This window comes from Apodemus sylvaticus, chromosome 2, assembly GCF_947179515.1.
Source record: "Apodemus sylvaticus chromosome 2, mApoSyl1.1, whole genome shotgun sequence".
Classification (NCBI taxonomy): domain Eukaryota; kingdom Metazoa; phylum Chordata; class Mammalia; order Rodentia; family Muridae; genus Apodemus; species Apodemus sylvaticus.
This window is the reverse complement of record NC_067473.1, coordinates 182,016,737-182,040,055: the sequence shown is the minus strand read 5'-3', so window position 1 is coordinate 182,040,055 and position 23,319 is coordinate 182,016,737. Positions and strand designations below refer to the sequence as shown.

At 42.4% G+C, this 23,319-nt stretch overlaps 1 protein-coding gene across 8 annotated transcripts in view; it reads left to right on the top strand.

The window, feature by feature from the left end:
- The window catches only part of Sox5 (SRY-box transcription factor 5), a 974,603-nt gene that overhangs the window by 884,747 nt on the left and 66,537 nt on the right, over positions 1-23,319 (top strand). For 6 of the 8 annotated variants that reach the window (XM_052175238.1, XM_052175240.1, XM_052175242.1 and 3 more), the window contains one exon: positions 16,681-16,827. The exons of the other annotated variants lie outside the window; for them this stretch is intronic. In XM_052175238.1, coding sequence (XP_052031198.1) covers positions 16,681-16,827 — 147 coding nt within the window. The remainder of the gene's footprint in view (positions 1-16,680; positions 16,828-23,319) is intronic. 8 annotated transcript variants of the gene reach the window in all.

The following is a 23,319-nucleotide window of genomic DNA, read 5'->3' as shown; positions in this document are numbered from 1 at the left end:
GTTTTGAGCATGACCTAAAACGTGACCAACCTGTGAGAATATTTCACGTGTTTAGTCTCCACAGATTAAGCTAGTTAGGTACCTTGTGTTGGCAAAATCATGGAATGGCTAACTTTTCTTATCCTGCCTAGCATTTTGTCTGATATCTCCTGTATTCATTCACATTGTACCACAAGTTAACATTTTTATCATTTTTACAGCTGCATAGTATTCCCTTCCACAGAATACCACTGTTGGTCAGTCGGGTCATTCCCTGGTAGATTTGTGGTTTGACACTACCTTTTCGTTTCATAATTCTCCTGTGTGTTTCTCTGAAATCTGTACTTCTTTTAGCAATATATTCAGGAATAGAATTCTTACACTCTAGGGACAGTATTATTGGTCTTTGTGGTTTTCTTCTTTGTGAATCTTCTTTGTGCATCTTCTTTGGAGCTGTGCTTACTTGGATATCTGGAAATCACTGAATAGACTTTATATTCACTTATTTCTCTATATAGGCAAACCATTAGTTCTCAAAAATGGATAACTTCTTATTGTAATTTTTTTCCAGGATATTTGAGTGGTAGTACCTAACACATAGATTGGTTGGGTCAGTTTTTTGAATCTTTAAATGAAACTAGGTAATATTAATACTATTCACTGACAAGATTATGATACAGCTTTAAAATTACAAAAATGTCAATGCAATAAAATGTCAATTGTTTTATTCAATTTCGCTATTGAAAATGGATTAGTGTCCCTGTTTGAAATAATCCAATATATTTAATTACGATGATAACCCTTCCATGCCTTGAGTGTGCATTCCTAACTGCTGTTGTAGGGGTTGGGGAACGTCACAGGATGTGGCCCTGGAGCTTTGCAAGCCTTTTTGTCAATAGCTCAATGAAAGGGGGAGGGCAGATGGCTTGTGTGCCCTCGCTCTCACACACACATTCAGCTTTGCTATACCTAATGACCTCTGTGCACTAAGAGTTTCATTCCGTGGCCTTTCTCATTGCTATGAGTCAATCAAACATTCTTGTCCCTTCCCTTTCTTAGGCCGGTGTTTAAAGGGCTCTCCATTCCCCAGCAGAGTATTGAGGGGAAGGAGCAGTGAAGATTAGGAATAGTTCAGTTAGACTCCCATCTTCCGTTGATGATAGACAATCTACATAGGTGGCCATCTCTAAATTGTTTCTCATTTTCCTTCTATGATGTCAGCAACACTATATTTCTTATTGTCCGTCGATAAAATCCTAGCAAGGGTTTTACTGACTAAACAGTGGTAAGGCTATGGCATGGTGTTCAGGCGGCCTTTGGGAATCTTTATTAATGTTTATAGAAATGTTGCCTGCGGGAAAGCACAGGACTCATGGAAGGCTGAGAGACACAGTCACCTCTGAGGGGAAATGTGCTCAGTTATCCCAGAGAAAATGCTACTAGAGAAACAGATTTGCAAATCTGGTTGCATTTGCCTTCATGCTTGGTGTCTTTTAACTTCCAAGTTGGCTGAGATCTGGGGCTAGTGCATGGGGCTGGTGGCAGCCAAGGGCCCATGAATAGGGTCAGAGGAGAGGCTTCCAATCAAAAGGAGAAATATTGGATTAAAAAAAAAAAGCTAATTTGTCACTTTGCTCATTGAATATGAACTGAATAGACTTCTAACCCTTAAAATCCTTTTTTTCCCCTCTTTTTATTGCCTGGAATCTTAAAAGCTTTATCATTTGCAGTCATAAAATGAAAATATACACCAAACCCTCAAAGGGTAAGTATGAAATTAAATTATATTTAGGCAGCTGTAACCTTTTAAAACGATCGGATTCCAGTTAATGTATTTCTTCCTGTTCCGAGTGCTGCCATGGTGTTTGATGGTGGGAAGCAGTCCAAAGGGCATTGGGAGATAATAAATTCACTGTAAATTTCACCCCAAGGCATGTCTCCATACACCAAGGCCTCCATTTAGCAAGGCTGACCTAAAACTCTTGTCACATCCAAAGGTCATTTAGGTTGGGGTTGGTGTGTCTCATCTATCTTTCCTTAATGTAAGGAGTGACAGTTGTAGCAAGACAGAGCTCATAAACAGTCATCAGAATATGAGCATGAAGCCAGCTTTGGACTGGGATGGGAACATGAGGACAGAGCTCCCCTCTGCAGAATGGAAACCACCTTGCTTCTTGCAAATTCAGGGAAGAGTTCACTTAACAGTGGATGGACTTCCATGGCCATATTTCAAAGCAAGTCCACAACTGGAAAAGGCATCTGAGACTTGGGTGATTTAGAACCATGTGCCTTCTTCTTGTCTTGATTTAATATTTTTTCCAGTGGAGTGGATCAAAATATCTAGATGACAGACAGACAACAGATTATAGACAGACAGACAGACAGATAGATAACATATGGATGGATGGACGGACAGATGGACAGAGAGAAAGAGAGGCAGATATGCCCATCCTCCATCCTCTGTTCCACGATCCTCTAAGTTCTCTCTGTAAGTGAATCAGACCAACCATTTTGTTCTTTTGTGCCTGCTGACATCACTTAGCACATGGTGTTTTCAAGTTTCATGTTCCGTGTAGCCACCTGCAACTCCCAATTATACATTTTTGTGCATGTGTGTGTGTGGCATGCTCTACCCCTGAGCTATGGCCATGGTCCTTCAATTTTATAGTCTTAAAAACAACTTGCATTTTCAAAAGCAACTCGCCTTGACAAATGCTATGAATTACAGATACATATGAATCCCAAATACTGTGGTCATCAGTAATAAAAGTTTTCAGATGGAGAAATGCTAGATAGTACTCAGTAGAGATAATGTCGGGTTAAATTCTGGCAAGTCTTCCTGAAGATTAAAGTCAAAAATCTTCTGATGATGGCACAGGCTGCTGTTCTCTGATATGTTCCAAGTGTCAAGGATGGTGCTTGGCACAGAGTGGGTACCCAATACCTGCCTGCTAGGAGGCAGCCAATGTAAGGCAGGAGGGTAGAAATTACAATAGTCGATTATCTCTCTGGGTGAGTGTGGTGTGATGAGAACTGTTCTGTGTGCTGTTGAAAGACGACATGTCAGCATCTAAAAGGATAATGAAAATCAGAATACAAAGGACACAGGGTTCTGTTGTAATCATGTTTGTCCTAATTAGCTTAAGTTACTTGTGTTCTGAGTTGTGCAGATGGCTTGTTTCTGCTACAACGTTTTCCAAAAGTTGTAGGAAAGTTAGCATTTGTGAGCATGGGTGGAAACAAGGACCACTGATTCATATGATTAAATTACTATTGAGAGTTAGATACAGAGATCAGGTCTTTAACTAAATATGAGATGTTGCTGAAAATAAAACACACAGATTTATCAAAGAACTGGTGTGGGATCAGTTTTAAACCATGTGTAACAGGGATCAGTTATATGTCAGACCAGTTAGGAGTGGGTTGGAAGTGAGGCAAAACCTATCAATTCTCTGAGCTGGTCATGTAGAAAGAGTGTAATCACATCCTCCCCTTTCTCAACCTGCTATAGCTATAGACTTTCCTGTGCATACCTCTCCCCCCAATTCCCACAACTCAGGTTCCCACACACACTGTGAATAGACAAGCCTTTGCAAGTACAGTGTATTCCTCCGCTGCTTACAATCCCATCAGCTCATTCTGCTGTTCTCTATCTACAACAGAGCCTCAGCGACATTCCCAGTCTGCTGACCCACATCACTCCCTTTTGTATATCCTCCTGATGCTCTTCTACCGTGAGGTATTTACACATTTCCAGCGTCACATATTTCTTGTGATCCTCTTATTAATGATTTTTCTTGTTCCACTTAAGAGGTCTGGGAGCTAAAGAATCTGAGAGATTGACACTTTCTAAATCATTTCAGTGATTAAGAAAAGACAATAATACACTTTTATAGTTTCCCTTATATCTATTACATTTCACTAGAGAATATTTGAGACATTCATTTTTAAATTAAGAAGTGAAGAAGAAAAACAAACTAAGGCCTTTTTCCTGGCAGAAACCACGAGGAAAATGGCAGATGAAGGATGCTGGGAAAGTTTCTCTTGGGCATGAAAGTTTCCCGTCTTTCCCGTCCTGTGTCCTCAGGACTGAGGGTGTCATCAGAGCCACCTAGCCTCCTCTGAACCCATCTCTTCTTGCCTTTCCTGCTCTAACATCTTGTCTCAAAGCACGTAGAGTCGGCCACTGTGTCCTGGTGATGGCAACCACAGCTCCAAAGGCACAGAGAACAACTCCAAAGCTTGTAACAAATGAAAATGGATTTATCCTCCACATTGTCTCCCACTTACCAGGCTCTGGACAGTGTTCCCTGTCCCTCCACTGTCTTCCTCAGCGAGATAAGAATAACATCTACTTTCTAAATCTGTTGAGAAATTTCAAAGGATGGTGCTTAGCCATGCCGCAGGGCGAACTCCAGCTGTTTGGATCGTTCCCACCAATCTGTCCTTCTCTGTCCACACTTAGTGTGAAGTATAGAACGGCTTGGGGTGCATATCCAAAGAGCCAGCACTGATATCGATATGTAATGATTTTCTCACTTAAAAGTTTTTAGGAGGGTGAAAGGGAAAGAAAAAGTAGAAGACAATCCCTAAGAAGAAAGTTGTATTATATTGAAACATGGTGTGGGTGTCTGTTCATGCCAAAAGATGAAGAAGGCAAACTGAAGAGATGTAGGTGAAGGTGTGGCTTTTCCAGGGACAGAAGAGTTCCTTGGCCCTGAAGCAGCTTCTGTATCTCTCAAGCTGTCCTTTATCATCCATAGTTTATGGGAGAGCCCCTTGGCTACTGGGAGAGTCTTTTGATCATGGAATGGTGTTGACTCCATGTGCAACTTGACACTTTTTGTGTGTGACTGTCTCCCTGACCATGTTCTATTGGTCCTCAGGTAGGGAAGCTCACCTTGGTTCCCAGCAACAGAGAAAGACATGTCCATTCTGTGCTGCTGCACACCCTCAAATGCTGTGCGGCCACACACTACTCCTCACATTGGCAACCTCACTCTTCACGTCTGTGGTCACTCCCCTGAAGACATTTTGTTCCTTGTCAGATTTGTGACTCTAAGGACCTGGGGGTTGGGAGTGTTATTGGGAGTCATCAAATCAGTAAAAACATGAAAGATAAAGACAAGGAAACAGGGTGTGTGTGTGTGTGTGTGTGTGTGTGAGAGAGAGAGAGAGAGAGAGAGAGAGTGGGGGAGAGGGAGGGAGAGGGAGAGCGAGAGCGAGAGCGAGAGAGAGAGGGAGAGGGAGAGGGAGAGGGAGAGAGAGAGAGAGAGAGAGAGAGAGAGAGAGAGAGAGAGAGAGCTTAGCAGTTAAGAGCACCCACTGCTCTTGCAGAGGACCCAGTTTTGGTTTCCATCACCCATGTTAGCAGCTCACAGCCACATATAACTCCAACTCCAGGGAACCTAAATCTGGCCTCCGTGGGCACCAGAATTCACATGCACATTTTCACACAGAGAAACACACACACACACACACACACACACACACACACACACATATGCATAATTGAAATGTAGAATTAAGGATAACTCAAATTCTGGTATGTCAAGTTGTTTAACATTTGTGGAGTTGTTGAAGCGCTGGAGCCTTCATCCCCCCATAGTAGGCCTAAGGAATCCTTACAGGGATTTCAGAAGTAGCAACACTTGCTAGAAGGAGTTGAGTCCTTGTTCTTAGACTTGGCATCCCCACGTGTGTGCTCCAGCGTACAGCCAGACCACACTCCAGAAGTGTGTGTTCCTATATTATATGGGATGATATAAGGAATATAAAATAATATAAATAGCATAAAGTTTGGTATAATAAAGAGGCACTGATGATCTCCTTTCATTCAGTTGGGATGCAATGTCTGGCCATGGGCTGTCTGCTGCCCTCCCACTGTTTGCTGGGATAAAATGGGCGATTGTCATGACCACGGCCAAATGAAAGCATTTGCTTCTACAGTCTGTCTGATGCCCCTCAGCTTTCCTATTGCAAATCATGAGTATTTGAGAGCCACAGATTATTTTCTCTCAGTGACTAAGCCTGACTGACTGCCTCCCTCCCTCCCTCCCTTCCTTCCTCTGTCCCTCCCTCCCTCCTACCCTCCTTCCCTTCCTTTTTTCCTTCTTTCTTTCCTTCATTTTTTTCTGTTACTTTGAGAAGAATTTCAGTGGCATTACCCACAAAATTAAACTAATTAAAGATGAAGTGCTGTCCATGATGTATAGAGATCTGAAGAGCCCCTGGCCAGCAGCGTTCCTCTCTTGCCAAATGGAGATGTATTTACTGGTCTGTGACCTGAGGGATAGAAGAGGAGCTCTTGTCCTCAATCAGTAATGAACAGAAATTCTGGAGCAGCATAAAAAGGGTCAGTTGGATAGGTCATGCATCATACGGGGAGGCAGATGTTGGAACATATTGTAACGGGTTATGTGCAGAACGTGAAGGTGGCTCGTGGAGCAGAGCATCGCAGGGAGGGAGGGGAAGAGAACAGATCAGGTGGCATTTCCTAGTGTGACTCTTAGAAAAGTTTATCTAGTTCCTTAAGGAACTGCTTCAATTATAAAAGTCAAAACGAGTTTTCTCCTCGCTGTTTTGAGATTTACTGGTGTGTAATAAAATGAAGAGAGCAGCCTTTAAAGGAACAGTGCACCCGAAGTGCCGTGCAGAAGCTTCCTTGCCTGCAGCGAGACAGAAGCAGAGAGGCAGCCTCTTCCTCAGGACAGGGCCAATGGCTTGATGAGTTTACAACCATCCCCAGGTTTTCAGAGGATGCCATTTACACACCCACACACCAGTCTACCCTCTGTGGGTGACCCCATACACAGTCCAACTTTCTCAGCTCATAAAACCGGATAGAATATTAACAGTTGGGGATGAATTAGTAACATTTAATGAGGCCGATTTATGTACATAATACTCAAGGATGCAGAATGTCATTGTTTTCTTATGTTAGGGTATGGCTTCACCATTCAATCTGTTTGTCACCACATCCAGATTCCTAAGATCTTCTTAATGCAAAGTTACTCTATAGCGAGATATAACCCCTCCTATATCTCAGCTCTTCTAAGACACAGCATCCAGGAGTGATAGCTCTTGGAAGAAGTGAATCGTGATGGTCCATTTTCTTTCTTGACTCACAAGAGGGGAGTTTCTCCCGGCAGTCACTGCATAGTGGCTCAGCTGTTCTGAGGAGGAAGGTCTGACTCTGGACCTTTGTAGCGTCGCTTTCATCCTTGTCCTCCGGATGCTCCAGGCTCCCATCTGCGGTTCTCTCTCCTCATCAGCCCCTTGCATGGCCTGATGATGAAGCTGTGCTCTGGCATCCCTAGCTGATACTGCCATCACAATGGCTACATTTCTCCTTCTTAAGGAAAAGTCTCCTAAAAAGCTTTGAGTTTATTTGCCATCGCAGCTAATGCATTTCTTCCCCATCTATCATTTAGTTTAAGAATTGTGCCCCAGTTTGAAATATCTGGGGTCCATCATGGGGACGTTCAGAGCTGTACCCACAGAGACTCTGGTGTCTCTGGTGCCTATTACATCATATGATAAGGATTCAAAAGCAAGTCTGATTATTCTTTTATTATCACACTATTTATGATTTTTCAATAATAGCTACATCTTCGTAGGAAACTAGACTCTTATACCATCTACCTAGCAAATTTTACTGTTTTAAAACAAATGTCAAATGTGTGAAACACCCTTTTAACTCAACAAAGTAACAGCCGCATTTCATAAAAACAAAAAGATCTCAGCACACAATTTTCCATAGAATACAAGGGAATGATCATGAAGAGCCCAGAAAGACACACAGGAAAGTCAGACACACTTCTGGGCAGCAACCCCATGCAATCTACCTCACTAGAATAATTATCCTAGCTCAGGGGCTGAAGAGATGGCCCAGCTGTTAAGAGCACTTGCTGCTCCTCCAGATGACCTAGGTGAGCTCCTAGCACCCACATGGTAACCCCCAAGTATTTATAAGTCCAGTTCTGGCTTATGAGACACTGTCTTCTGGCCTCAAGAGTACTGAACCACATACTGAATACATAAAATAAGTAATTTTAAAGACATACAACAATATTTTTAATTTTTTAAAAGAATACTCAGGTGAAGATATAGAGTTACTGCAGTCCTCCGACACTGTGATGGGAATGCAAAAGCATTCAGCCACTGTGAAGAAATGGCACTTTTAAAGTAAACACGAGCTTGTATGACTCATGCTCATATGACTAAGCAAATCCAATATTAGAAACGGGGGTAGCCCAGAGTAATAAAAACACACAAAGCCTGGTCCTGGAATGTTCATGGCAGGCTTAATCATAACAGCCCAAAAATAGGAAATAAAAATCCAAGTGTCCATCAAGGGGCTAAACGGATAAACAAATGTGGTATATTGCGATTTGTCAAGAAAGGGAATCAATGACTCAGCCCCAAGGAGGCTCACCAAACCCGCAGAGGCGCCAGAAGTGAGCTTTGTGCTAAGTGAAAGGTGCCAAGTCTCCCAGTCTCTGCTTCCCTCAAGCCTTGTCCCAGAAGTGGGAACTGCAGAACTGACCTCACAGCGGGCTCTAGAGCAGGCAGTATTCGGCTGCATACAGGACAACGTCCGGTGTTTATCGCATGCCCTGGCATGAGAGGTGAAGTAGCAACAGCAGCAGCTCTGTGTGTGACAGGCACATTCCGACTTCTCTGTGCTGGCCTTGCTGGGGTTAGTGGGCTAATGAGGTGTGGAGCTGTCAGATCCTGGCCCTCTCAAGTCAGTCCCAGTCAGTCAGGAAGGTGTGAGGCCATCTGCCCTGAACCCCCTGCCTTCTACACAAAGGATCCATGCAGACCTATACCTGGGGTGTGAATCTTGATCCACAACTTGACTGTAGAGAGATGCGGAGGGGATCAATAAGCCCATCTCTTCGATAGCTGGAGGTATGACAGCATTATTGGGAAGTGGCATGAGGTGGGGGAGGGGCATAGTGTGTGGAAACAGCTCCAGGGGTCAGGGAGCAGCCTCTGGCCCCCTCTCCCAGTCTCTTCCTACTCTCCTGCTTCCTGTTCATGCTGTGTGTAGAAGCCTCTCTGACAAGGTTTCTTCCCTGTTCTGTTGCTCTGTCTACAAGTGTGAGCAAGTATCCAGGCCCTAAACCCTCCGACACATCAAGTCACTGTAAAGTTTTCTCCATTGGGTTGCTTCTGTCCATCACACACATACACACACGCACGCACACACACACACACACACACACACACAGACACACACACAGAAACACACACACACATAGTTGCAGTGATCATTAACACAGGATATTCTTACATGACGCTACAAGAACATCCACATTCCTGATTTTGTGTGTGTTGTCAAGATATATACAAGTACATTAGCCATGTTTTGTCCGTATGATGCACATCGACCTGTGTATCACCAATACCTCAATCCCCCTAGGCAATTGTTTGAATCCCCAGATTGAAGCTCCCTCTAAAGAGAATGCTCACGCCCCCACCTCCCTTACCCTGCAAACCTTTGTCCCATCTCTGTTTTGATAACCTAGACCTTTCGAAGCACTTTATGTGAATGGCACCACACAGCCTTTCTTCCTTCCTTGTCCTACTGGCTCAGCAAAGCTAGGGCTCCTCAAGGTTCATATAAGTTATTATTTGCTAAATAATATTCTGTTCCACATATCTCTACATTGTTTTTTGTTTTTCCATTTACTCTTGAAAAAAATGTGGGGTCATTTCTACAATGAACTATTGAGACTAACTCTGTTTACAATACATTTTTATAAATGTATGTTTTAGTCTTTTAAAATCCCATTTTCAGGTATTTTCATAAACAGCTAGGACTTCCAAGCCATGCACAATTGCTGCTTTATCCGTCAGGGAGCTCTTTCAGGTTTGCACTAAGAGGGAGTATCTAATACTCTTATCACCAAAGTTCAAGTTCCTAACACTGTTTGCAACAAGTGGCATCCTCTGCGGTTCATCTTGAGATTTACCTTCTCTTTAATTACGTGTGTGTGGAGGAGGGGTGCCATGTGTGAGGGATGCCCTGAGAGACCAGAAGAGACCCAGCCCCCTGCAGCTGCAGTTACAGATGATCGTGAGCCTCCTCACATGGGAACCAAACTCGGCTGCTCTGCAAGAGCAGCGGGTGTTCTTAATAACTGACCTAGTTCCATTTCCTTATTTGCTGGGGTTTGCTGGAGGATCCACAGTGTGTGGGGCTTTGGGATCTCTTGTACTCTTCTGTTTGTCAGGATGGGAGAGTGGAGCATAGTTATTAGCCAGTCCGCAGTGATACATAAATCATAAGTGTTTATCCACTCAGTGTGCGACTCTCTACTGGGACTTGTGCTGAATGCCATTTTACACATAATGTACTTAATAAATAAGTTAATGTTGCCAGTGTCAGGGAAAGTCCATGCTCAAATTGAAGTTGTGCTGATAATTTTCTGAGGAAACATGACAAATAATAATGCAGAAAGCACATTTGTTCACATCGAAACCTGCTGGCATGTTTTGAAAGATTCTCTCCAGTACATTAGTTTCTCTTTAAACTCCACATTTAAGTTACATTAAGAACCAGAAATTAAGCCATAAAGATAACACTTATGGAGGCTTGAAATTGCTTCTGGTTTTTGTTTCTGTGCTCACTGCCATTCTGTGTCCTTTCACTTAAGGAGGGAATGGAAGGAGAGGAAGAAAAGTGAGATATTCTCCTTATATACCACGTCTAACTTGATGCATCTTTTCAGGTTTAATTTACACTGGGTAGGAATGTATTTATTCGTAAGCAGTGCATCACAATGAATAACAGATGAAACGTTATCATTTAAAGGTCTGCCTTCTAAATACATAGCAAATGCATGAATATTAATATATGAGCTATGTGTGCATTTATGCGTATGCATGTGCATGAGTATTCATGCATGTGCATATGTGATTGCACATGAACATGCAGATGTGTGTGTACATGTGTGATTGTGTGTATGTGTGCATGAGTGTGTTCATGCTTGTACATATATGTGTGTGTGCACATGAACATGCAGATGTGTGTGTACATGTGTGTATGTGTGTATGTGTGCATGAGTGTGTTCATGCTTGTGCATATATGTGTGTGTGCACATGAACATGCAGGTGTGTGTGTGTGTGTCTATGTGTAAATGTGCATGTGTATGTGTGTCCTGACATTTTTTAACAACTCAGATTTTCCCATTCTTATGCACATATTTGGCCTGTAAAACAGTATCATAAATATTTTATTAATGTTAGTTTTGAAATTTTAAGTGTACATATTTACTTTTATTCAATTTTTAAATGAGTATGACTTATCTGGAGTGATGATTTTGTTAAACACGAAGGAACACAGGATGACAACTTTACCCTTGTACCTGCTCCTTTAGGAGAATCAAAACAACCTCTTTGCTCCCATTCTAATACATATGAAAATATGAAAAACTCATTTATACTCACTTTTAGCAGACTTCTTTTATTCTTCCAAATATTGGTGTTTGGGACTAGGCATCATTCAGAGAAGAGGATGGATCTGTGTAAGCAGGCTTGAGAGACAACCACGCGGTATAGTACCAGAACTGGACTCGTCAGCTTCAGAGTTGTGCACTCCACACACTAGCTGTAACTCTATTCATCTCCAGGGGGTCTGATGTCCCCTTCTGGGTTCTGTGGAGCCTGCATCCACATGTGCTTACCCCTCTCCCCCACATACACACACATAATTAAAAGTAAAAGAAATGCACTCATGGTCACTTAACAAAATTCTCAGGTGCTTAACACAATCTTCGGCTTGTCATTCATGTCATGGTCATTTAACAGTTTGCAAATGACCTCTGAGAGCCACCGTACTTTGCATACAGCATTTAAGGAATCCTGTACTCATAAAAAGATAATACCTTTGCAGTATGATATTCAACTTGGAGCCACGTAGAGAGAAAAGGAAATGAAAGAAAGACACGGGAGGGGTGGCCGCCCAGGGCTTAGGTGGCTCTGCCTTTGTTAGGTCTCTGCACCCTGCTCTGTCTCCTAATCCATGCTGAGGTCCATGGATTCATAGAGCCGTGAAGAAGGAAGATGGTTGCCTCAAAGCTTCCATTATCTTATGCTTGACCATGGAAATAACTGAATTCAGGGTTCCCTCGGTCTCACCCTCCATCCAGATTGTCTAGATGCATACCAGGGAGGCCAAGGATACACAGGAGACCCATGCTCACTGAAAGGCAATAATGCCATGTTCCAAAGCTCTTGCTTCTGGGTCTTTGGTGTTTGCATTTGATGTTCTCAGGTAGTAGTGGTGGAGACAGAGGCATAGCCCTGCCTGCAGGGGGTTTACTAGTCAGTCACTCAATAGGTTTGGAACAACAAATCCTGATAGTTATTCTTGCCAGTGCCTAGTGTTTCAAATCCAGATACTCCAGATGGCAACTAGACACCAGGCTGGTAGCCAATGGGAGAAGCTGTGTTGTGAGCAATTTGGGTAAAATATGCTATTAGGGAGAAGTGACAAGGGCTTCCAATCTCTCAAATGAATGTGATGGTCCAGCTTGGAGTTTAAATTGGTTGTTACCTTGTGGGGCTACTCTATGATGAACACTGAAAAATTTGTGTAACATGTCTAAATAAAGTAGATATCCCTATTAAAGGATTGTAAACATGTATTGTATATAACCACGGAGGCAGGGCCGGGGTGGGGGTGGGGGGCGATTGTCCAACAGGTTTGAGCTCTCATTTTACCCAAAAGATCAAGGTGGTTAGTAGAAGTGAAAATATCTGTCTTTATCACTTTGCCAAGTTCTGATCTAGTACTGGATCACAAGAGCTCAGCAGGAAAATATTAGATGCCTATAAGTGACGTATCAACCGAATATTCACCCGACTTACACACACACACTTTAGTAAGCAGAACCAAATGGCAGCCAGGTTCTGCTGACTGGGTGGAGGCAGTTCCCCGGTTCATGCTGCTGTGTGAGAGGCCTTGCACTCTCCACACTGAGAAGTGTCTGGGGCTGGACACGTAGCTCAGCCGTAGAGCCCTTGCCTAGGATGTGCACAGAGCTTGGTGCCCTTGCCTAGGATGTGCACAGAGCTAGGTTCAGCGCCTAGCACCTGAGGAAGAGAAGAAAGGGAGAGGGAGATGAGGAGGAAGAGATGGCAAGAGAGGAAGGAGAGAGAGAAGAGGGGTGAAGAAAGATGAAGGGAGGAGGAGGAGAAGAGAGGGCGCCTTCTGAGGAAGTCACCAGTGTTTTGTCCAGTCAGCATTTTGTCTGCCACAGTGTAAGATTATGAGATAGATAGATAGCCTTTCTGTCTGATTCACTCTCCCCTCCCAAAAAGGAAGTATAATCCATTTGGCTATATCACAATGATGTATTATTATCTGCAAACATATGATAAACAATTGCATATTACACTTTTAAAATGAAGACTCGAGCAAATTCTATTTTGTGCCCACAAGGTTGGGGCACTCCTGTTACTTGTTCTTGTTAATTCTCTTCATTAGTGATGCAAGGTCACATTCTGACAATCAAAATTGTCACTCTTGACTTCTAATGGCCTGACCCCTGACAACAGACACTCCTAGGTCCAGTTACCCATCACATAGGTTGTTCCATTCCCTGGTTTTCCCACACTGGATGTTTCAGAATGAACTCTCTCGCCCGCATTTCAAGCGCACCCACAGGAACACCGAGCTCATGAACACTGTTTGCTTCCTGGGTGTTCCTTTGGCTTGCATTATGACTGCTGACAATCTCAGTACCACCTGCCCTTGGGTTCACCTTCACAGAAGAGAGGGTGTGTTCCTGCCCCCTGTGGGTATTTAAACTGCATGCTTAGTGTAGATAGGACCAATGCTTGCAGGAAGAGGAAGGGCATTATGAGAAATCAGACAGTAATTGTGCTTCAGTGAAGACAGCTACGTTTTTCCTTTCTAAACATCAGAAACAAATTGAGCAAGAGTAGACTTAAGAGGCTGAAGCTAGAGGCCTGCTCTCACCTTGCTGACTTAATGAAACTACAGCTTTCTAACCCTGCAGGCCCAGTTGATGTCTACCTGGAGAATAATGGGGGGGGGGGGAGTTCCAACTCCATGGAATATTAAGAAAACTTAGAATTAAATACTGACTTCATAGACCTCTTCTCCTTCAAATTCCAACAAGAGATGATTTTAAAGGAAACACTAAACACAAAACTGGTTATAATCTTGCCATTGAATATTTCCTGTCTTTCTGGCTTCTACAGGTTCCTAAGTCTGCTTGTGCCATGTGTGTGTGCATGTATGCGCCCCCAACCCAGCTCTCCAGTGTCCTGCTGATCCTACTTGCTTATGTAACATTTTCAACTCCTTCAAGGGCTATTATTTCTTAGGCTGTGGCTGTGGAAATCTGAATCTCTATCCCAGGTATTAGCCATTTGACTTTGGGCAACTTTCAAAATTTGAATTTGAAAGTATTTCTTTGGATAATGGAACCCCAAAACCTCAACTCCCTTTGTAAAATGGTAAGAATGAATGCTTGTGTGCAATGAGAGAACAGTGCATGCTTTTGTTTTTTAATGTCGAGTGTGTGACATCTCTAACCTTCAAACACAGAGCAATATTGAGAGTTTTATCATTTTAACTTTAAATATAAATCCTGTAATTTTCTTTGAAAGTTGCAAATATGACCATAATGACAGGTAATCATTCAATAACCTCTTAGACATAATTGGTAGACTCATTTAAATACCTAAATATCAACTATGATAGATAGATAAGTAGATAGATAGCTTTAAAATATATAATAATAAGTCTCTTATAGGTCAAAACTAAACTTTAAGCCATTGAGGTATTTTTTGAAAAAATTGGTATGTGTATACAGATGTCTAGATGCCCTGTGTTACCTCTATTAATTGGTGAAATGTCATTTTTATTGTATACTAAAGCCAAGAACATGTATCATTACCACATGTCTCTAGTAATAACAACCAGTACGATTCTTCTCAGGAACACAGTAAGAAATGTTACAGAAAATCACAGAATATATTACAGTTGTGTGGCCAGACTGAAAATTTGTGTATTTTTCAAATTTACAGGTCCATGTACTCTATTGGGTATGTGTGTAATTTTTCTAAATCATATCCTGAGGACACAGTTACATTATAAATAACCTCATCAACAGCTCAAAATGATGGCAAGGAAAAAAAAATCTACTTTTCAAATCCCAGGAAATAATGCACAAGTTCTCATCACAACCAGGAGAAATTCATCAATTCTGATTAAAAAAAAAAAAAAAACATAAACTCTGAAGTCCTCAGCTATATAACAAATTATTCTTTTACTCTTTAGGTATAAGCTAAGACTTGGGATGAAATCTTACATTTCCAATGGTTGAAATCAGATATTTTATTGTGACCCCAACACACATAAATATGAAGGTGTGATCAGTACCTATGATCTAAATGTACTCAGATAGGGAGTTTCCAACTCTCTCAGTGCATCCTCTGTCACTTCACATGTAGATAAGCTGTGATCCTTGTCACCAACCCACCCTTCCTGTTTACATTTGGATCAGAGGGTCAGGAACCACAAGCAATGCATATGCGCCTTCATGTGACCTCAGCACTTGGCTGTCAGCATGTCACTAACAGTAGGATCCCACTATATATTGTGGGATATATATTGTGTTTCTGGAACAATTTTCTGCTTTGAAATTGTTCTTCCTTCTCTTTAAGGACTTCCACTCTCTGCCATCATTGTAGACACACAGGATTGCACAGAAAAGACTCAGTATCTTAGACAAGTACAAAATAGGAAATCAAAAGACATGCATAACAAACACTCGGCGCGCGTGTGCGCACACACACACACACACACTTATTCTAAAGGTTAATTGATTTCTAATGCACACTGTCAAATGCCTTAAAGAATACTACACGAAGATGAAACACTGTTAACCACCATGTTTGTGTTCTTGAGTTGGATACTGTATCCTAAGATATCATTAAAAAAGTGAAAGGTGCTTTAAATTTGCCAGTTGTTTCTTGGAGTAGCTTTTCTTTGTTATTTTATAAGAATCAGTGTGTGTTTTAGAGAAGGTTTTTTTGTTTGTTTTTGTAAGATGTGTCTGTTTATATCATGAAGTGGATTAACAGTCTTGCAAGTACCCAGCTAATGATCAGTGTTGGTAGAATGAGCACCTGGCCTCCCAGAGCTCCTCTCCTTCCTTCCTTCCTGCTCAACATGTTTCCTGATTTGCATACAGTTAATTCTTAGAATAAATAAAGAGATAAGTAAGTAAATAAATAAATAAATAATGTTCCTGATGCCCAACTCCATAAGTCAAAACCAAACCAATGCAGATAAGAAACTCCGTATGTGAAGCTGGTTCTTTTCATAGTCAGACATTTAAGGGAGAACAGGTTGGAGCTTTTGCCAGATGATACTGCGTGCTTTCTTCCTAGCCCTTGGTAAGGAGTTAGTGTGATGATCACTTGTGTTTGGTGCCCCTGCGTGCACCATCGCCAAGGTGCCGTTTATGTGTTGCCTGCTGCTGCTCTCCTGAGAAGCTAACTTGTAGACCACAGTGACAGCTTCTCTCCTTAAGACAGCTTGTCTCAGGTGTAACTGGGAATACGTAGGAAGCATGGCGCATCCGACTGTGGTGCTCCTGACGGGTGTGTTTGTGTGATGACTGACAGCCTTCTCTGTCTTTTCTTCTGTAGCAGTTCTATGCTGCCCAGCTAGCTGCAATGCAGGTCTCTCCAGGAGGGAAGCTCCTAGGCCTACCCCAAGGCAACCTTGGTGCTGCCGTGTCTCCTACCAGCATTCACACAGACAAGAGCACAAACAGCCCACCACCCAAAAGCAAGGTACCCTCTTCAATAAGCTGATCTGTCTTTGCACTTGAGCTTCAATGGTTCGCAGTATTTATTGAAGGTCTCGTAGATTCCAGCCACCGGGCTGACTAAACTCAGGGGGGTACGTGGAGGTAAGACTTTTAGACTGAGCCATAGCTGTATGTGTGAATTTACATTTCTTTTAATTGACTTATTCGTTCAACAAACATTGACAGTTGTAATGGAAATCAGAAATGGCCATCTTTGAACCAGTGAGTTTGTAGCCTTAAAAATAGATGTCTGTGAAGAAATCAAATAGCCATCCTTTATAATCCAAAAGGATAATCAATAATACATGTCATGAAGCCATGTACAGATACAGTACATTAGATGTTATTAGGAAGGAGAGATTGGCTCCAGCATCAATGCAAACATTTGCCAAGGGATGAGCAAGTGAGATAGAAACCTAAGCTGGAGCACAATGGGGACATGTGGAGGGTTTCTTCAAAACTATCGATAACCGTCGCAGTGCGGCGTGGCAGTGACAGTGCTGTCATTTTAGATATGTCACCCATCCGCTGAGATTATCACAGAAAGATAGGAAGATAATAATAATATCGGGAGACTATTTAAACACGGTGCTGGCTTCAGAGCTGGGGACCAATTTCCTGGGAGCATGGGGAAAGCTGGGGGAGATAAAGATGATTCCTCCTGGGGGGGGGAAACAGAGAACCTTGGGCGAAAGCCTTCGTGTGTACGGACATCACACGTGTGCTGTTGTGTGAACAAAGGAAGCTTTCTGCAGAGCGAGCAAGGCTGGCCAGAGAGGGATGCTCTCTGTGCTTATTCAGAACAAGAAGTGCAAAACATTTGACTCTACTACAAAGTACTGGCCAGAAAACTGATACTGCTAATACTTTTTACACCAAACAGCTTTTATCATTATTATTATTGTTGTTGTTGTTGTTGTTTAGAAATTCGTTTTCATCTTCCATTCCATGGATGAGGTGTGGAAATGTCTTAGGGAATCTGGGGAGGAGTAATTCTGATGTATGTGAAAAAACACATGAGTAAGACAGAAAATATTGAAAGGAGTTGGGGTTCAGAATGTCAGCTCAGTTACTGGAAAACCCTAGATAGTGGCCTGTGGAAAAGGACCCATTGGGAGCAGACTCCAAATCCCTTCCTTCCCAGGTTTCCAGTGTCCTTTCTACACTGTTAAGAGAAGAATACATTTTGCATAAGTGTAGCCTGACAGAAGAGCTGGGATTGTGGGTAGGGAAAACACTTCCACACTGGGGAACAGCAGGGTGGGGACAGGTGCCACCTCTGTTTGGTGGACCTCTGCTTCTTGTCTGAGATAGACACGTAGAAAGCTAGAGCTCAGAAGCAATTGTAGCAAGTTAGCAAATCAAACTTCATTCTAAAGTGGTATTGTGATGGCTACTGGTGCTAGCAGTCTTAAAGTGTTATATTTACAGATATATTTTATGCAAAATAAAGGCAAGTAGTGCAGAGCCCTTGTTTTACACAGATGCCTCTGCAAGGGGTGAGTCTGCTTCTCCCCCTTGATGTGTTAATTTCCCTTCACATCATGAGCCAGGCCAGTTTTGCATTAAGATATTCCCTTTCAGGATTGTAGACTGTTCTGTTTTACATGATTAGTGGATTTTCCCCCTTACTTCTCAGTGACATTTTTAATGTTAATATAGTCTCAATCATTTTACTTACACAGATAATGGAAAAGGGTTTAACTCCAGAGAGCCACTTCCATCTTTCCCTTTGCTTAGTCTCGGGTCATTCGTCCATCTGTCCATCCATTAGCAGGCTGCCTGGCTGATTGCTACAATGGTCCTTTCCTAGGTAACAATAGCAAATGCCAAAGCCAGCCAAGGTCCTTTTTGTTTGGATTGGGAAAAGGCTTAGTGGGCCAAATGGTTTTACGTACTCATAAAGCCCTATGAATTCAGCGCACACACACACAAAGAACAATTGTTTTAGCAGTGTTAAAATTCTTCTACGTCTTACAGTTTTGTATGCCTCTCTTTATTTCAGAGAAGGGAAAACGTAGATTGTGTTTCAATTACCATGATTTACATAATGTAAACATATATTCTATGGTTTATCTTCGAATCGAAGTGTAATTACTTTGTAGAAGTCAGCCGTCGTGAATTCTCTATCACATAAAGCTGAGGAAACCAATGGGTACCCTTCTTCCCACCCACAGTTATAGCAACATGTATCAAGGTTTAACCAAGAATAACATTCTTGTCTTTTAATATCAGCACCATCTAATAAAAATGTGTTACTTTCCCACTTGCCCAGTGTCCTCTAGCATGCTTTCTGCCACTCTTTTCATTGTTACAAAAAATTTCCAAAATACGTGTATGCCGATTTAGTTGATCAGAAAACTACAGTGAGTTAAAAAAAAAAAAAAAAAAAAGAACCAAGGCACTAAAGTTTCATCATTTGAATGTAGGTCCCTAAATTGCAACTAGCAACAAATAAAAAGAACCCAGCTTCCCCAGCTTAGAAATGATGTCTGCACATAGCCTGATGTCTGTTGTGACTCCACAGAGCTAATTTATTCATGGACATTCATTGATTAGCATATTTATGTTTTTACACAATCAGCATTAGTATCTTGGGGAATAGTCTCTCTCTCTCTCTCTCTCTCTCTCTCTCTCTCTCTCTCTCTCTCTCTCTCGTGTGTGTGTGTGTGTGTGTGTGTGTGTGTGTGTAGGTAGGAGTTGTTATTGTGGCAACTTTCTATGCCTGTCTTGCCATCACACAATAGCACAAGGCTTCTGTGTGCATACCTACTTGGGCATAAATGGAAGCTTATGTTACAAGGATGTTTACTCTTTAGAACAATGGAGTCACACATCAAATTCATGGGGTGGCAGGTGGACAGTGCGCTTACTGACAGCTGTCAAAAGCAAAGTGTGTGTTCTGAGTTGTATCCCCTACTCTCCTCCTGGGTGCAGGATTGCCTCTGACTCCCAACTCTAGAGGACAGAGCAAAACTTATTTGCAATTTGCAAAAAGCAAAAAAAAAAAAATACCATGGAAGGGGGATCAAAGGGAGGGGCTCCAAAAGACTGTAAAATTGTGCAGCGTGAGTCCTCTGATGCATGCTGTTTTCAATCTGCTGTGTGCCAGTTGGAGGCTCAGGGAGTGTGCGCGCGAGAGAAAGGATAATACTGAGAAATGACAGAGTGGCTGCGACCTCCGCGCTCAGCCTGGAAATCCAAGACATTGATTTCACTTAGCATTCCTGCTGAGAGACCTGGCGGAGTTCAGTTGTAATAAAAGAACAAGATTCTGTTCTAATGGTAATGGCGTATGACAGACGTATCACTTTGTCTGTCCTCAGCACCAGAGAGAGCAGGATTGGAGAAAGGTCACCTGACCTGCCTGGGGTGTTGCACAAGTGCTATACTGAGCTTTGAACTGCCGCCTAGGAACGTAATTATTTATAATATTAAATGATAAAGAAAGCTTTCGAGGACTCACAGTGCAAGTCTGAAAACTGCATGCGGGAATTGCATTTTGTAACCGAGAACATTCTAGACAATGGCTGGTTCCTATTCAAAGTCTGCATTTGAGAGCACCGGCTTTCCTGTCCTTCATGTCACTGCCATGGGGTGTTCTCATCAAAGCCTGAAGTGGCATCTCTGCCCGGTGTTTAAATGCCTTGCCTTAATTAGTAACATGCCGTGTGTGTGTGTGTGTGTGTGTGTGTGTGTGTGTAATCTGTAGGTATATTATATCTATGTATATATGTATGTAGGTATATTTTCAGTGTCTAACCTGCCTGTATAGTGTCCAGTCAGGCAGTAGAGTGGAGTTGAGACCACAGGCGAGCTTCATCATGTCCACGGCATATCAGGTCTTTGTAAAGACACCGACACTTACCTTGCACACAGACTTTGAAGTCTTCCCTGCAGATCTTAGTCCACAGCCAACTCACATGAACCAACAATGGCAAATCTCTTTAGCTCCTCATGGACAGTTTCTCATCTTAAATGCAACACGATAGCCCATTTTAACAGGTAGATGTTGGCACATAACAAAGGATACAATTATGAAAAGTCCAACTTTCGTACAAGGGATTCTTTCTGCCTTCTCGTACGAAAGAATGTTTAGCATACTGTTGTATGATAGTGGATTTTGAGTCTTGCTTCAAATATGCTCGCCTGCCTTAACGAATGTTTAAATTTGTTTACCGTCTAGATTGTGCCACAGAGCAGACTGATGGAGGATGTGTTCAGCATCCCACTTGTCAGTACCACACGTTGTTTATTTAAATCACTTGCCATATATTCTCTAGGCTTTAGAGAGCCCAGCCAGCTTTTCCACCACAGAATCCTTCTCTGTATTAGTTGGGTTAGCCCATGCTTCATATTTTAAGTGATTTTTTTTCATTACAAAACAGTCACCTCTTGTGGAAATTTTAGGGTCAACTTGTACATGTTATTGCTGAATGTCTTTCAGCATTTGATGGAAATATGTGTACCACCTGCAACCACCAGCACAGTTAGTTAAGCTGATGGCAGTGGAGAATTCCTGGGTACTTTTCTTTTAACCCTGCCCTGACCATTGTCACAATGACCACACCCGCCACCACTGTCGGACCCATGCCAATAGCAAGAACACACAGATTGCCCAAGTCAATTTTGTTGTTGTAGTTGTTCTTTTCAAATCCTTCTGGCAGAGATGTCCCCTTGTGCTCAGGGGCAGCACCTGGGAGTTAGGACAAGGGAAAGAAATGCTTGTCTGACAGAGCCAGAGCCGGGCAAGGCCAGCTGAGCAGATACCATCAGTTCCTTTCTGCAGCGATGTCCTTGTAAAGACTGCTTCAGTTCCTAAGGCGAGAGCTAGAGTTTTGCTGGTATCTGATCCACTCTCACAGAAATGTAGTGGGTTGTATCCACGCTGCCAGTGACTTGTAATAGATGCCATTTCCTTTTTAATGGTACCAATCACATACTTTGGGGCCATCAAGCAAACACTCCGTCCTATCTGATCTGCAGGGATGGGTTTGTAGTTTGACACTCTTAAGTCACAGCTACACATATTCCCAAGATGATTTAATGCTCTGGCGAGAGGGTAATGCCTTGATTGAAGACTGGGTTATCATACATTTGGAAAATGATGGCGTTTTTAGTGACTCGAGACTGGTTCAGATGGTTTCTTATAATGCCAAGTGGGAGGAAAAGGAAAGTAGGAATGCAAACTGATGGTCCCCAGTCCAGTCTTAAGGAAGCCTAATCAGCGGTTCTGCTGCTGTTGAAGTTGAATGCTATTTGATACTATTGTTTTATTTAGTCTCTTTTGTGTGTGTACGTGTGTGTGTGTGTGTGTGTGTGTCTGTGTGTGTCTGTGTATGTGTGTGTGCATGCTAAGTTTTTGTTTGTTTGTTTGTTTGTTTCCTTTTATTTTTAATTGGATATTTTCTTTATTTACATTTCAAATATTTCCCCTTTCCTGGTCTCCCTTGGAAATCCCCCATCCCATCCCCCTTCCCCCTGCCTCTATGAGGGTGCTCCCCCACCCACTCCTGTCTTCCCACTAATACTTTCTTTTTTTTATTTTAATTTATTTACATTTAAAGTGCTTTCCCCTCCCCTGATAGATGGAGAAGGAGGGGGAAAGGAGAGGGGATTTGCTTGCTTTTTAAGCTTTTTGTATTTTCATGTTTTTTGAAAGGGACTGTCAAGTAGCCCAGGCTGGATTCTAACTTGCTTTGTATCCAAGACTACCCTTGAGTTCTTGATTACTGTGCTAGCACCTCCCAAGAACTGGGGTAGCACACATGTCCTATGCAGCTTGGCCCATTTCATTTCTTTTGATTCATTAAAGCTTATTATCTTTTACTAACATGGCAGAAATGCCCGTTAAATACACAGCAAGAAACCTCAGGAGACCTCATGGGCTTAAGATGGGCCAGGAAGAGCTGAGGCCAGCACACTGTGGTATTTCTGTAACAAAATGTTCAAGTACTGCTTGGTGTGATTGTAACTGCGTTTATGAGCTCTCACACCTGGGAGCATTCACACCTCACACAGCCACGGAAATGTCTGAATGGGAATAGTCCTGGAAGAGCCTCTGTGAGATAGAGAGGACCTCAGAACACTTGGAGATTACGGCTCATGTGCTTACTCTCCTGGATAACACCTTCAGTCAATACCTCAGAGCATCAAAGCTCACTATTTAGGGGCCAGCTTTGGCCTGAGGCTGCGGTATCCAGAACACTTGCACTCGCTGAAATAGTCTTAAGAGATAAGGGACTATGAATAACCACTGTACGTCAGTCTTAACTAGTGCCACGGGGCCATCTTCCAATTGGTGGGCCTGGTACTGTTGCATATTCAATCTCTCCTTCTACTTCAGAGCAGAATAATATTTTAGCTTCAGCTGATTAAGACACCGTTGAAATTGGCCAAGTGTTTCATCCACTCTTTGGAAAGTCAATTAAATTACCAGGGTCTCCCTGGGACTTTGCTCCGGAGAGACATAAGC